General features: G+C 42.3%; 1 protein-coding gene across 4 annotated transcripts in view; it reads right to left on the bottom strand.

Moving 5' to 3' along the window:
• Positions 1-3,332: 3,332 nt before the first annotated feature.
• LOC143964080 (A disintegrin and metalloproteinase with thrombospondin motifs 2-like) overlaps positions 3,333-16,660 on the bottom strand; it is a 1,751,863-nt gene continuing 1,738,535 nt past the window's right edge. For all 4 annotated transcript variants that reach the window (XM_077473787.1, XM_077473788.1, XM_077473790.1 and 1 more), the window contains one exon: positions 3,333-4,082. In XM_077473787.1, coding sequence (XP_077329913.1) covers positions 3,664-4,082 — 419 coding nt within the window. In that variant the 3' untranslated portion in view covers positions 3,333-3,663. The remainder of the gene's footprint in view (positions 4,083-16,660) is intronic.

The raw sequence follows: 16,660 nt of genomic DNA on the forward strand, positions 1-16,660 counted from the left end.
CTAATTGTTACATATTATTAAGCCAATATGTCTCTCTTTGCTATGATGCATTTATTCTATATGCAGTCATGAAATGTTTCTTACTCTATTTTGTTATTTCAGCATATCAAAGAGTCATACCATTAATCTCCTGAAGAAACTCTAACGAGTGAAACATGTCAAGAATGGTAGTGCCTTGTATACACATGTTTTAATAATCCATTGAGCCTCTGTTATGAATGTATCATTGTTATTTCTCATTTTTTTACGATTTTGTAATAAAATTCTTGTTTTTTTTTTTTTTTGTTTTTTTTTTACTACTGTTGGCGGCACAGTGGTGTAGTGGTTAGCACTCTCGTCTAGCAGTAAGAGGGGTCGCTGGTTCAAATCCCAACCTTGACACTACCTGCCTGGAGTTTGCATGTTCTCCCTGTGCCTGTGTAGGTTTCCTCTGGGTACTCCGGTTTCCTCCCACAATCCAAAGACATGCAGGTAGGTTAATTGGCTTCTGTCCAAATTTGGCCCTAGTATATGAGGACCTTGGATTGTGGGCTCCTTGAGGGTAGGGGCTGATGTGAGTGTGCAATGTACAGGGATAGGGACAATTGTAGACACTCACACAGGTTGAACTGGATGGACTGGTGTCTTTCTTCAACCTTACTAACTATGAAACTATGAAACCTCTGTACTTGACACCGTTAAAAGTAGAGAGGTTTGTTACATCCCAGGCCTATGTTCTGAATTTACCATATACAATACAGAAGAACATTCAGAACCTGTGTTAAAGTGGTTGTGAAATCAGAAGATTTTTTTTATCTTAATGCATTCTGTGCATTAAAATAAACAGCCTTCTGTGTGTAGCAGCCCGCCTCAGCCCCCCTAATACTTTCTGTCCAGCGATGTCCAGTGACGTCCAGCGACTCTCTCTCCTGATTGGCTGAGACACAGCAACGGTGCCATTGGCACCCACTGTTGTCAATCAAAATCAGTTAGCCAATCAGAAGTGAGAGGAGGCAGGGCTGGGGCAGGCTGCGGCTCAATGTCTGAATGGACACAGGGAGCTGTGACTCAGCTTGGGTGCCCCCATAGCAGACTGCTTGGTGTTGGGGCACTTAACAGGAGGGAGGGGCCAGGAGTATCGAAGAGGAACCCAAGAAGAGGAGGATCTGGGCTACTCTGTGCAAAACTACTACACAGGGTAGGTAAGTATAGCATGTTTGTTATTTTTTAAGAAAAAAAAAAACAAGACTTTACAATCACTTTAACTTGTATATAGTGGTGAACCACAAAGAGAAAACGTAAATTCTCAATAGAGGGTTGTCAACATCCCAAAATGAATTGTAAAACGGACTCTAAAAGGAAGGAACACTAGTACCCCGGGTGCAAGGGGGCTTTAAAGGCAAACAAACAAAAACCTATATCATAAAAATATATTATTCATTTGAAAAAAATGCTTGGAGAAGCATATACTGTATAAAAGCATAATGATAGTCTATACAAAACATTTGTGCAGAGCAAGACAAGATTTACACACAATACATGCTTTACAAATTCAGAAATGAATACAAATTCCTCCATAAGCCTGACATGTTTCAGGACGATGTTCCTTCTTCAGAGGGTTTTTTTTTAGGAGAGAAAGTAAGTATATTCTGAAAAAAAGGTAAGAACAGTCTTAACACAGACGCTTTTTCAAGGCAAAGTCAACGTTACAGTATCTGAACTTGTCCAGTATACATACCAATATTGAATTATATAGAGAAGTATTTATATATGAATGTATGCAAAAACGATTTTCTTAGAAGATTAAATAAACTTTTGCCGCTGTTTGTCCACCAAGAGGTGATGGACACCGTCCAAGCTCAGAAAAGCCCTCACAAAGGTCCCCTAGAGGGACGACCACCACAGCACAGCCACAGAAGAGCTCTGAGGGGTAATACAATAACTTATTATAATTAGTTTGGTATCTTAAAATTGCGCATCAAAAACCCCTGGACAGGCCCCTCCCATACACCGGGGTCTGTTTCTAAATGCTTTACAAACGTTCCATTGATATACTTAAAAGAGACATTGACGCCTGTAGAAAAAACCTCCCCATGTCATTATAATTGGTTACAAAAATAAAAATGGGAATATCTCTCAAGAAGTTTTTCTCCCTCTCCTTACATAAGGCAAAACATTAAGGTTCAATTGAAGCCAACTCTATTAAGCTCTATACTTACTTTAAATGAGAGTGCAATTAACGGATAGCTGGAGTGTTTTTGCTTTTAACAGGCACAGTTTGCACTGAGTAAGGCTCCATCTGCGGGCTTCAAAGACCGCTGGCGCCTACGCAGTGCTGGTCATTTTAGTGTCAGCAGGGTATGAGGCATTTCTATGGCAACCACTAAACAAGGTAGACTGCTAAACGAGCAGATACTGAAAAGTTGACTTTGCCTTGAAAAAGAGTCTATGTTAAGACTGTTCTTAACTTTTTTCAGAATATACTTACTTTCTCTCCTAAAAACATGTCAGGCTTATGGAAGAATTAGTATTAATTTCTGAATTTGTAAAGAATGTATTGTGTGTAAATCTTTTCTTGTTCTGCACAAATGTTTTGTATAGACTATCATTGTGCTTTTATATATGCTTCTCCAAGCCTTTTTTCAAATAAACAATATATTTTTATGATATAGGTTTTTGTTTGTTCGCCTTTAAAGTCCCCTCTTGTACTGGGGGATACTAGTGTCCCTTCCTTTTAGGGTCCCTTTTACAATCACTTTAACTTGGGCAGTGTAGTCCTAGTACTGTATTCATGACAGCCAGCTGTCAAAATATAATAGCTGGCACTGAAAATTCTTCCATCCATGCTGATTAGTGTTGATGGGTGAATTCTAATGTGTATGACTAGATGAAATATGGTGCACAACACAAAGTTATGTCCTTGGAATGCACTTTAAGTGGTTTATCTCAGCACAATATTGGGCAGTGTGGTCCTAGTACTGTATGCTACTATTCATGACAACCAGGGGTGCCAGTCGTCAGAATATAATAGCTGGCACTGAAGATTCTTCCATCCATGCTGATTTGTGTCGATGGGTGAATCTTAATGTGTATGGCTAGCATAAACACAGTGTACAACACAAAGTGTCCTCTGAATGTACTTTGGTTTTTCTCAGTTCAATATTTCCAGTTTGGTGAATAGGGACCAATTGATAGGCTTTAAAACTGCACAGGAAGCAATACAGCAGGGTGTAATCTTGTAAAATAAAATTGGCATATCAGAAGTTTTAGGTCTTACAAGAAAATTACTTAACACAAATCCATGGTGAAATATACTTAGTGCAGTTTGCAATGAAGAGAAGCAAATAGAAACATTCTATATTGCAAAAATGTTCTAATTGTGCATTGTTACAAACAGATTAGAGATAAGATCAAAACATAACCACCAGTAAATAACTGCATATAAAATGATTCTGATTAAAACAAAAAGCACCTGAAGTAATCTTTAACATTATCCATTGTTGGAATAATGAGTTTCTTGTCCACTTTGAAGAAAAATACACTGCATTCCAGGAGTGCAGTGTATATTTACTTGGCATATTTCCTGAAGTGCACTATTGGCCTTTAGGAAAGTTTTTGATTCTTTGTTTGTGCCATTTATTTCTTCTTGGTAGTCCAGTGAGAGATGTAACAGCATCTTTGCAATTAATGTAACTTTTTCTTGGATTCTTGTAATTTTTCTGCAATCAGCTGTTGAATCCTCTGGTTTTTGGTCTTTTCATTAATGTTCTTTCTTCGAGGAATAATATTTGGTCTAGGAACCTCATTCTCATGTATTATAATTTTATATGGCACATCCACTCTGTTGGTGTCTTGAGGCTTTTCAGTTATATTGATTGCTGGAACAATTACATTGTAAACAGGTGTTGGTGTCGGTGTAGAAAATATATGTGGTGTGGTTGAAATATTTTCAATACTATTATTTTTTCCAGAATTTTGGTCACTTTTAGGTAGAGATGAATTGCATGACTTACAGCAGAGTCTGCTATAACCAGTCATTGAACAATAGCGAGAAAGAATTTCCATCCGGCAGAAATAAGATTTGTCTCCCAAGCAGTGTTTTTCTACAAAAGGAGAAACAAAAACATTCTTTATTATCTGAAGAATGGTAAAAAATATGTTGTAAAATAAGAAATGTTTTAAACTCTCACATTTTAGGACAATTGTGTAAATTTGTACCATATCAAATGTAGAATTCATACTCTAAAAGGACACAGAAGATAGAAGTCTGAGTTGTCATATGTCTTGGACAGCCAGATGACTTCAGCCCCAGAAGTTTATACCCCCTTAACAACCAGGCCATTTTTTTGCGATACGACACTGCATTACTTTAATTGACATTTGCAAAGTCATGCAATGCCATACCCAAACAAAATTGATGTCCTTTTCTCCACAAATAGAGCTTTCTTTTGGTGGTATTTGATCACCTCTGTGCTTTTTATTTTTTGCGCTATAAACAACAAAAAAGTGACAATTGTGAAAAAAACACAATATTTTTTACTTCCTGCTATAAAACACATCTAATAAAAAAATGTATACAAATCAAATTTCTTCATCAATTTAGGCCAGGCATCACTAGATGGTGGACCGCTGGCAAGATCCAGACCAAGTCACTTACGGTCGCATCATATGGGAGCCACTTCTCTTCCCCAGCCACGGCCGCTGTTGTTCTCTGCATGTCGGGGGGGGGGGGGGCACCATGGTAATATCCTGGGTGCGGGAGGCACAGCTCTGCATTGGAGCCAGGTAATCAGTGTAGTGCTGGTATTAGATGGACTTCAGAAGACACGGCTCTGCATTGGATGGGAATGAGAGCTTCCGGCTGCTTTTCATATTAACCTGCAAGTGATTAGTGGCTAGGACTGCCCTGCATCCTAGCCACTAATCACTTGCTGGTTAATATGATCATGGTGCTTTCTGCCTCCGTTCGATCTAAGGTAGGAGAGTGAAGGATGGAGGACACCACAGGAGGGTGGGGGTGATGTGAGAGCAAGCAGCGGTGGAGGGGGAAGGCTGTACATTCAAAGGCTAAGTACACTGCTGAGGGGGGTAATGTGGGAGGGGGTTAGTGCTGTGGGGATTCTGTGAAGGTAGGCAGTGTTGTGTGGGGCTGTGAAGGAAGGAAGTGCTGTGGGGGGCTCTGACATTGCTGTGGGGGCTGTGAAGGTAGGCAGTTCTGTGAGGGGATGTGAAGGAAGAGGCAGGGTTGTGATTTGAGAGGGAGAAGTGCTGTAGGGGAGTAAGGAGGGCAGAGCATATTACTGGGGATTTGTGATATAAGGGTGATCTAATGAAGGGAATGTGAAATGATGGGGATGCAGGTGCTGTGAAGAGGGTAAATGCACTACTGTGGGGCATGTGTGATGTGAGGGGGCAGTGCTGGGGAAAGGAGTAATGCGAAGGGGCAGTGCTGTGTGTGTGTTTGTGTGTGTGAGGGAGTTGATGTGAAGAGGGGAAGTCCTGGGGGGAAGAGAGGTGGCGTGAAGGGGCAGTGCTGTGGGGGTAGGTGATGTGGAGGGGGGTTGGGCAGATAATGTGAAGGGGGGATGCTGTTGGGGGATTTGTGATGTGAGGGGGGTGGGTGATGTGAATAAGTCTTTCGGACCTCTGCTGGCAGAATATTTGGCTGATTGGACCTCCGTAAAATGTAATTCAATACCCCTGATTTAGGCTAATGTGTATTTTGCTACATATTTGTGGTAAAAAAATCCCAATAAGCGTATATTGATTGGGTTGCACAAAGGTTACGGCGGCTACAAACTATGGGATAGATTTATGGATTTTTTTTTATGTATACAATCAGCGGTTTTCATTGGGACTGCTACATTACGTCAGACAAGTGACACTTTTTGGGGACCAAGTGACACTTTTTGGAGACCAGTGACACTAATACAGTGATCAGTGCTAAAAAATGCACTTTCACTGTATAATGACAGTAGGGATGAGCTGAACACCCCCCTGTTCTGTTCGTACCAGAACATGCGAACGGGCAAAAAATTTGTTCGAACACATGAACACCGTTAAAGTCTATGGAACTTGAACATGAATAATCAAAAGTGCTAATTTTAAAGGCTTATATGCAAAGTTATTGTCATAAAAAGTGTTTGGGGACCTGGGTCCTGCCCCAGGGGATATGTATCAATGCAAAAAAAAAGTTTTAAAAACTGCAGTTTTTTCAGGAGCAGTGATTTTAATAATGCTTAAGTTGAAACAATAAAAGTATAATATTCCTTTACATTTCGTACCTGAGGGGTGTCTATAGTCTGCCTGTAAAGGGGCGCACTAATTTAAAACTACCCGTGGCTACAATGAATTGTCGGGTCCGTCAATACACATAACAGTTCATTGAAAAAAACGGCATGGGGATTTCCCCACAGGGGAACCCCGAACCAAAATGAAGGAAAAAAAATGCATGGGGGTACCCCAAAATTCCATACCAGGCCCTTCAGGTCTGGTAGGGATATTAAGGGGAAGCCCGCTCCAAAATGTAAAAAAAAAAATGGCATGGGGGCCCCCCTCAAAATCCAGCAAGAAGCTGAGGATCGGAGGAAGAAGCACAGGAATAAACCGAAGAAGATGGAAAGAAGAAGACTTTGAATAAAGTAATTGTCAAAAACTGTCTCTTGTAATTTTTAACACTTTTTTTGTGAAATGGTAGGGGTAATTTTGTACCCCATTACCATTTCACATGGGGGGGCTGGGATCTGGAGGTCCCCTTGTTAAAGGGGGCTTCCAGATTCCTATAAGCCCCCCACCCGCAGACCCCCACAACCACCGGCAAGGGTTGTGGGGATGAGGCCCTTGTTCCCATCAATATGGGGACAAGGTGCTTTGGGGGCCTACCCCAAAACACCCTCCCAATGTTGAGGACATGTGGCCTGGTACAGTTCAGGAGGGGGGGTGCTCTCTCATCCCCCCCTCTTTTCCTGTGGCCTGCCAGGTTGCATGCTCGGATAAGGGTCCAGTATGGATTTTTAGGGGGACCTCACTCCATTTTTTTTTGGTGCGGAGTTCCCCTTAAAATCCATACCAGACTTGAAGGGTCTGGTATGGATTTTGAGGGGGACCCCCATGCCATTTTTTTTTACATTTTGGTGCGGGGTTCCCCTTAATATCCATTTCAGGCCTGAAGGGCCTGGTATTTTGCTGTCGGACTGTTCTAAACATGGGAAACATGCGCACCTTTACAGGCAGACTATAGACACCCCCCAGGTGTCAAATTTAAAGGAATATTACACTTTTATTATTTCACTTTAAGCATTATTAAAATCACTGCTCCCGAAAAAAATGCAGTTTTTAATTTTTTTTTTCATTGATACATGTCCCCTGGGGCAGGACCCAGGTCCCCAAACACTTTTTATGACAATAACTTGCATATTAGCCTTTAAAATTAGCACTTTTTATTTCTCCCATAGCCTTTTAAAGGGTGTTCTGCAGCTTTCGAATTTCCCACCAACAACCCAAATTGTTCGGCAAACAGACGAACAGCCAATGTTCGAGTCGAACATGAGTTTGACTCCAACAGACAGCCCATCCCTAAATGACAGTGGATTAACATCAGGGGTAATCAAAGGGTTAAATGTGTTTCCTGGGAGTGTTTGCTAACTGTGTGGAATGGTCTGACTGGATGAAGACAGAGATCCATGTTCCTATTTAGCAGAAACACAAGACCTCCATCTTCTCCCCTGTCAGAACGGTGATCTGCCTTGTTTACAGATGGCAGATGGCTGTTCTGTCTCGTTTGGGAACGATCAAGGGTGGCCGATGGACATCGGGTCAGCCGGACCAGCTGATTTGCTCCCCCTCTGTCCAATCAGCACGTCTCCGGTGGCGTGCACGCACCTCTAGAGGCTATTGCCGCAGCACAAGTAGGTTACGCGGTCAGCTAGTGGTTAAAGTATAACTGAAGTCTGTCCTGGCTAGGTCTGTCACAAAAGTCAAAACTTTTTTTTTTGTTTTGGATGAAGTGGAGAGGGATTGGAACACCTGTCAGTTTTTATTGCTGTCTGTGCCCCCGTTTAGGATATTTACCCTATTTGTCCTGTTTATCATTATTATTGAAAGTGAACGTAAAAGAAAATCCCAAATTTTGGGTTGTTTCCAAAAGCGTAATGGGAGGTAACTCTTCCAATGGAGACCTGGGGGTCCTCAAGGAATTCCTTTCATTTGTAGGGATTTCCTCTCACTTCCTGCTTGTCTATGGGACAGGACGTGAAGGTAAATCTCTGGGACACAGATGTGGAAAAAACCCTCCCTTGCTCTGTCCAAAATGAAAAAAAAAAGTTTTGCCTATAGTTCTACTTTAGGTAATAATCTATCATAAACATTCTGAAAACTTTTACATTTTTGAACAAAATGGATATACAGTATCCCACAAAAGTGAGTACACCCTTCACATTTTTGGAAATATTTTATTCTATCTTTTCCTGTGACAACACTGAAGAAATTACACTTTGCTACAATGTAAAGTAGTGAGAATACAGCTTGTATAACAGTGTAAATTTACTGTCCCCTCAAAATAACTCAACACACAATCATTAATGTCTAAACCACTGGCAACAAATGTGAGGACACCCCTAAATGAAAATGTCCAAATTGGGCCCAAAGTGTCAATATTTTGCCTGGCCACCATTACTTTCCAGCACTGCCTTAACCCCCTTGGGCGTAGAGTTCACCAGAGCTTCACTGGTTGCCACTGAAGTCCTCTTCCACACCTCCATGATGACATCACAGAGCTGGTGGATGTTAGAGACCTTGCGCTCCTCCACCTTCCCTTTGAAGATGCCCTACAGATGCTCAATAGGGTTTAGGTCTGGAGACATGCTTGACCAGTCCATCACCTTTATCCTCAGCTTCTTTAGCAAGGCAGTGGTCATCTTGGAGGTGTGTTTGGGGTGGGGTGGTTATCATGTTGGAATATTGCCCTGTGGCCCTATCTCTGAAGAGAGGGGAACATGTCTGCTTCAGTATGTCACAGTACAGGTTGGCATTCATGGTTCCCTCAATGAACTGTAGCTTCCCAGTGCCGACAGCACTCATGCAGCACCAGACCATGACACTCCCACCACCATGCTCGACTGTAGGCAAGACACACTTGTCTGAGTGCTACTCCCCTGGTTGCCACCACACATGTTTGACATGATCTGAACCAAATAAGGTTATCTTGGTCTCATCAGACCACAGGACATGGTTCCAGTAATCCATGTACTTAGTCTGCTTGTCTTTGGCAAACTGCAGTCTTTCTTGTGCATCATCTAGAAGAGGCTTCCTTCTGGGACAACAGCCATGCATACCAATTTTATGCAGTGTGCGAAGTATGGTCTGAGCACTGACCGGCTGACCCCCCACCACTTAAACCTCTGCAGCAATACTGGCAGCACTTATACGTCTATTTCCCAAAGACAACCTCTGGATATGACTCGGAGCACGCACACTCAACTTCTTTGGTTGACCATGGCGAGGCCTGTCCTGAGTGGACCCTGTCCTGGTGAACCACTGTATGCTCTTGGCTACCATGCTGCAGTTCAGTTTCAGGGTCTTGGCAACCTTCTTATAGCCTAGGCCATCTTAATGTAGAGCAACAATTCTTTTTTTCAGATCCTCAGAGAGTTCTTTGCCTCAAGGTGCCAAGTTGAAATTTCAGTGACCATTATGAGAGAGTGAGAGTGATAACACCAAATTTAATACAACTGCTCCCCATTTAAACTGAGACCTTGTAACACTAATGAGTCATATGACAACAGAGAGGGAAAATGTCTAATTGGGCCCAATTTAGACATTTTACACTTGTGTTGCCAGCGTTTTAGACATTAATGGCTGTGTGTTGAGTTATTTTGAGGGGGCAGCAAATTTACACAGGCGGCACAGTGGTGTAGTGGTGAGCACTCTCACCTAGCAGTAAGAAGGGTCGCTGTTTCGAATCCCAACCACAACACTACCTGCCTGGAGTTTGCATGTTCTCCCTGTGCCTGCGTGGGTTTCCTCCGGGTACTCTGGTTTCTTCCCACAATCCAAAGACATGCATGTAGGTTAATTGGCTTCTGTCCAAAATTGGCCCTAGTATATGAAAGGGGACCTTGGATTGTGGGCTACTTGAGGGTAGGGACCAATGTGAGTGTGCAATGTACAGGGATAGGGACAATTGTAGACACTCACTCAGGTTGAGCTGGATGGACTGGTGTCTTTATTCAACCTTACTAACTATGAAACAAGCTGTACACGCAATGCTTTACATTGTAGCAAAGTGTAATTTTTTCAGTGTTGTCACATGAAAGGATAGAATTAAATATTTACAAAAATGTTTGGGGTGTACTCACTTTTGTGAGATACTGTATGTTTTGCAGATACTCCAACACAATCTGATTTTGGAAACTGTAAGGTAGGTTTGTAAGCCAAGATATTTAAACTTCTATACACACTGTACCAGGAGTGTCCCCTTACTAAAGATCCTTGGTTTGCGCTTATCCTTATTAAACCTCCATCTTCTAATCTTTATGGACTCATTAATGACTGTACTGGTACCACTGGATTGGCATAGGGCCAATGTGGTGCCAAAATTTAAAAAGGGATCAAAGTCTTTACCAAGTAACTATAGACCTGTTAGTTTAATTCTATAGTCAGAAAGATACTGGAGAGTTTAATAAAAGACCACATAGATGAGTTTTTGCTTGAAAAAAATATTTGAAACAACAGACAATATGGATTCATGAAAGACAGAAGTTGTCAAACAAACCTTATTTCTTTTTATTAGCAGGAAAGCAAAATCTTGGACAGAGGGGTAGGACGAACCTTGGATTTTGCAAAAATGTTTGACACAGTTTCCTACACACGGCTAAGGTGTAAGCTAAAATCTACAGGCTTGGCAATATCAGTTTTTAAATGGATAGAAAACCGGCTAAAAGATGTCAGAGAGTAGTTGTTAAAGATTCTTACTCTGAATGGTTTAAGGTTATTTGTGGTGTACCCCAGGGTTCAGTGTTGGGACCAGGGGCGGATTAAGGGGTGGGTAATGGGGTAATTGTCCCCTCTGAGAATGCGGGTGAGTGAGTGGGCAGGTGGCTCCCCGAGTGAGAGAGTGGGCGGGCCGGCCGACTTGGACGGTGAGCGGGCGGCTGAAAGTGTGGGCGGCTCCGCACGTGAGAGAGCTGGGCCGGGCGGCTCAGTCAGTGAAAGGGCGGGTGAGAGAGTGGGCGAGTAGCTGTGCGGCTCGGTATGTGAATGGGCTGCTGGCCAATCAGGGACATGACAGGTGGGGGAGCAGAGAGATGACATAATCTCGCCACCCGCCCTGCATCCCTGCAGTTCCACCCTCACTGTGCAGGCAGCCGTGGGCATCAGAGAGATTACATCATCTCTCTGCTGCCTGACTGGTAATCTGCTGCCTGACTCGGACACAGCAAGAGACCACCTTAGCAGTAAAGTGGCAATCCGCAACATGTGGCAGGTGATGTGGCAAGTGACAGCCTGCAATATGTGGCAGGTGACGTGGAAAGTGACAATCCGCATCTGGTGGCAGGCGATGTGGCAAGTGACATGCTCAGGGCTCCCACTAATTCTGCATTATGGTGAGTTGAACTATTTCATTTTATATAAAATGTAATAATAGAAATAATGCACTTCAATCGTCCTAACACCATAACAACTTTGGTGCCGTGATGATTGAAGTACCAACACCAGCCATTTCCCTGATAAATTGCCCCCCAAATTTTTTTTTTCTGACAGTGCCCCTCCCGAGACTAGACTCTGGATCCTCCCCTGGTTGGAACCCTTACTTTTTAATACCTTTATAAATGATATAGGGTCTGGGATTAAAGGTACCATTTCAGTATTTGCAGATGACACCAAGCTATGCAGTGGAATAACCTCTTTACAGGATGTCTCCAACTTTCAAGCCAGCCTCAATTCACTGTTTAACTACTTGCCAACCACCCACCGCAGATATACTGCGGCAAGGTGGCTCAGCTGCCTGAACCAATGTACCCATCCGTTGGTCCGTGCATGTGATTGTGTGTCCATGTGGGAGGAGTGCTCACAGGGGTTTCGCGGACTCTATGTCCGCCGGTCACCCGTGATTGCTCCTTACAGAGGCAGAATGAGGCTCTGCCAATCTAAACAAGGTGGATCCCTGTTCTGACAGGGGAGGAGAGAGAGAGAGAGAGAGAGAGATCTGCTGTTCCTAGTGATCCAGAACAGCGCCCTCTCTATACTCCCTGTTAGTCCACTCCCCCCACAGTAAGAAAGCACCTCTCTAAGGAACACTTAAACCCTTGATCTCCCCCTAGTGTTAACCTCTTTCCTGCCAGTGTATTTATACAGTGATCAGTGCATTTTTATGGCAATGCCACTGTATTGGTGTCACTGGTCACCAAATGTGTCACTTATGGTCAGATTTATCCGCCGCAATGTCACAGTCCAGCTAAAAATTGAAGATCACCGCCATTACCAGTAAAAACAATCAAAAAAGTGAAAAGTCCCTAAATCGATCCCCTATATTGTAGACGCAATAACTTTTGTGCATACCAATCAATATATGCTTATTTGGATTTTTTTTACCAGAAATATGTAGCAGAATACATATTGGCCTAAACTGATGAATACATTCATTTTCTTTACATTTTTGGGGGGATATGTATTATAGCAAAAATTAAAAAAAAATAGTTTTTTGTTTATAGTGCAAAAAATAAAAACCACAGAGGTGATCAAATACCACCAAAAGAAAGCTCTATTTGTGGGGAAAAAAGGGACATCAATTTTGTTTGGGTGCCGTATCGCACGAGAGCGCAATTTTCAATTAAAACAATGCAGTGCTGTATCGCAAAAAATGGCTTGGTTATTAAGGGGGTAAATTCTTCTGGGACTGAAGTGGTTAATTGGGCAACTTTGTGGAAAATGAGGTTTAATGTTGAGAAATGTAAAGTTATGCACTTGGGGGCTAAGAATATACATTTATCATACATACTAGAGGGACATCTGGGGGAATCCATAGTGGAGCAGGATCTGGGGGTTTTGGTAGATCATAAGCTTAATAATCGCATGCAATGCCAAGCTGCGGTTTCCAAAGTGAGCAAAGTCCTTTCTTTTATTAAGAGAGGTATGGTCTCAGAGAGAGAGATGTAATTTTGACCCTGTACAAATCTTTAGTAATACTTCATCTGCAATATATAGTTCAGTTTTGGGCACCAGTTCTCAAAAAAGGATATCAGGGAATTGGAGAAAGTACAGAGAAGGCCAACCAAACTGATAAGAGGCATAGAGGTGTTCAGCTATGAAGAAAGATTAGAGGAATTAAATGTAATCTTGTTATTGGCGGCAGAGACTTTTCTGCCCACATTTACCCTGTATTTGTTATTATTATATTTCTCTTTCTGAGACATTTTTGAGCGACTGCTTCCTTGTATTTGCCCTAAAGACTATGCTTGGTTTGTTTGATTTCGGAATTATACACGTTCTTTGAAATAGCTGGTCACATTGATCTCTGTTTCATGTTATTCAATGTAGGAGCTGGACAGTCTGATACTTAGGTCTCCTGCTAAAATCTAAAGTCTTCTGGCCAGCTCAAAAGATTGCTTTAAAAAAGGCCTGGATTCTTTCCTAAGGCTGCTTTCACACTGGGCGGTATTCAGGCGTTACAGCGCTAAAAATAGCGCCTGTGTAACGCCTGAAAAAAACCGGCCCCTTTAACTCCAGTGTGAAAGCCGGAGGGCTTTCACACTGGAGCGATGCGCTGGCAGGACGGTGAAAAAAGTCCTGCCAGCCGCATCTTTGCAGCGGTGAAGGAGCGGTGTATTCACCGCTCCTATACCGCTCGTACCCATTGAAATCAATGGGACACCGCGGCAATACCGCCGGCAAAGCGCCGCTGCAGCGGCGCTTTGCGGGTGGGTTTAACCCCTTGTTGGCCGCTAGCGGGGGTTAAAACCACCCCGCTAGCGCCTGCACACCGCCGCTAAAACGACGGTAAAGCGCCGCTAAAAATAGCGGCGCTTTACCGCCGACGCTGCTCCCGCCCCAGTGTGAAAGCAGCCTAAATGTAAATGATATAACTGGATACTAACATTTATAGGTAAAGTTGATTGTGGGAAAATCTGATTGCCTTTCGTGGGATCAGGAAGGAACTTTTTCCCCTGCTGTAGCAAATTGGATCATGCTTTACTGGGGTTTTTTGCCTTCTTCTGGATCAAATGTCGGTAAAGTATTGTGTATATGGGTTTTGTATGATTTTTTTCTATTGGTTGAACTAGATGGCCTATCTTTAGTCTCAATTTAAAGTAATATTAAATGCATATTTTTTAAAGAAATAACAAGAGTTAAAAAAACAACAAAGTAGCTCTGATCCTCCTCCTCCCCAGCCTGCACTTCTAGCCCCTCCCTCCTGGTGAGTGTAAGCAAGTGCAATAAATCTGCTTGCTATGATGACACCTGAGCAGGCTTGCTGCCGAACTGCTGCTCTGTGTGTCTCTCTCCCCGTTGGCTCACTGGCTGTGATTGACAGTAGTGAGAGCTAATGGCTGCTATCTCAGCCAATAAGGAGGAAGAGGAAGGAAGAAAAGTAGAAATGGCGCTACCCCCTAATTTACTGAAACGAAAATGTGCTAGGAACAATTGTGCTACCAGAATGTTGTGTCATAAAATATCAATTAAAATTGGTCTGCACAGTTCAAACTTCAAAATGAAAATTAAAAGACTTCAAGTGCCTAAAACCAAAGTTTTGTGTTCGACCCTCTATCAGGTATTAGTGAAATATGTTGTATGTGGCCCAAAGAAATATAAAAACTGATATAAAAATTATGAATAAACTCACTTATTTCTCCTGTATTAATATAAGAAAGTGCTTTTTGTGGGATTTTTTTTTTTTATGTGTGTGTTAGACCCTCTATACTAAGTTTAAAAATTCCAAGCACAATATATTTAGAAAAACCCACTGTGAAGAAAATAGCACTAGTAAATAAACCTATTAAATTGAGTGTTATTAAATGATTAAAAAATGTGAATTTAAAATATAAACCTAAAAAATAATGTCTTTAGTGTTATTTAACCAATATAAAAATGGTGTCCAATTTGATTCCTTAAATTGTGTGACAAAAAAATAAAAACAGGGAAAAACCGTAAAAAAAAAAACAATTCATTGTTAAGTATTACTATTAGAATGTGTTAGACCCCCTGGAGAGAGAGAGAAAAAAAAGAAGGATTTAATGATTTGAAATAATTAAATATATAAAATTAGATGCAAATATATGGATAAATTAAATATGTATAATACATATGCTAAAAACTATTGTATAGTCCCTAAACGTGAAGAAAGTGACTTGTGCACAACGGACAATTATTTTGGTGAATGTGATGGGTGCTGTAATTGATCCTTCATGTGCTGAAAGAAGGTGCCAGTGCTCTTTTCTGTGCAGGTAGTGATTTTGCACTCACCAGATGCCTTACCCCTTAAGGGTATTTGCGCATTCACAGTGTAAGCCATTGTGTCGCTTTAAGGTGTTTTCCTGGAACCTTCTTCAGTGTATTGCAGCCCCTCATCCAGTTATTCCATAGTGTAGTATTGTTTAAGAATTACAATTTATTACAGTAATGGTTGTACTTACATTTGCCAGTATGTTTAGCATGCAACAATATTCTTACAGCTGACACCGGCTTGAACGAGCTGCACCACTCTGATCGAGAGTGGATACGTACTATGGCCACGCCCTACGCGTTTTGTCACCAAGACATCATCTGGAGCCAGATGACGTCTTGATGATGCCTTTTTACTTTTTTTTATAGCGGCAAGAAGGGAAATACCTTTTCTGGGCAATTTAAAAATATTTTTCATTTATAAATGGAATAAAAAAAATGCATTGGTACAATGGTCCCTAGGTCAATGCACACCCTTCCTCCTCCGCATGCTATTTTTTGACAACCTTTTCATATTAGTCTTCTTTGAAGACCGAACCCTGCTCAAAAAAATCCCACACAAGTTCAGATCAAGATCTAAAGATCTACTATCAAGAATGTATTGCAAGTGCCTGCCTATTTTGATGCAAATTTAGTGGATTTTTCAGGTGTGTTCTTATAATAGTTCTGGTAAATCTAAAGGAGATTGTACAATCAGATTGTATAGTCTATGTCCAACATTAGAAGTGCTAGCCCTGTCCCTGCTAGGAGAGGAGAACCCTGGTTAAGGATATATTAGGTAGACCAAGGCTCTGATTTAAAGCGGGAGTCCGCCGGGACTCCGCGTTTTTTTTTTTTAAAGTCAGCAGCTACAAATACTGCAGCTGCTGACTTTTAAAATGGTGACACTTACCTGTCCAGCGCGCCCGCGATGTCGGCACCCGAAGCCGATCTCTAGATCGACACTCGGGTGCTGCTGCTGCAATCTTGGGTATGGGAATCAGGAAATGGAGCCTTTCGGCTTCATTTCCCAGTTCCCTACTGCGCATGCGCGAGCCGCGCGGTGCAATCCGGACGGTCCCCGCTGCCTCTGGGAACTGTGTGTTTCCCAGCAGGCAGCGGGGCACTTGCGCAAAGGGGCGGGCAGTTGCGGAAAGGGGCGTAATCTACGCCCCTTTCCGCAGACAGCTATCCCGGAAGTGGGTGCAGTTACCTGGATTATCCAGGTAACTGCACCCCCCTGAAAGGTGCCAATTGTGGCGCC

The sequence above is a fragment of the Lithobates pipiens genome, unplaced genomic scaffold (assembly GCF_037356315.1).
Source record: "Lithobates pipiens isolate NorthernLeopardFrog02 unplaced genomic scaffold, aLitPip1_a1.2 Scaffold_8, whole genome shotgun sequence".
Classification (NCBI taxonomy): domain Eukaryota; kingdom Metazoa; phylum Chordata; class Amphibia; order Anura; family Ranidae; genus Lithobates; species Lithobates pipiens.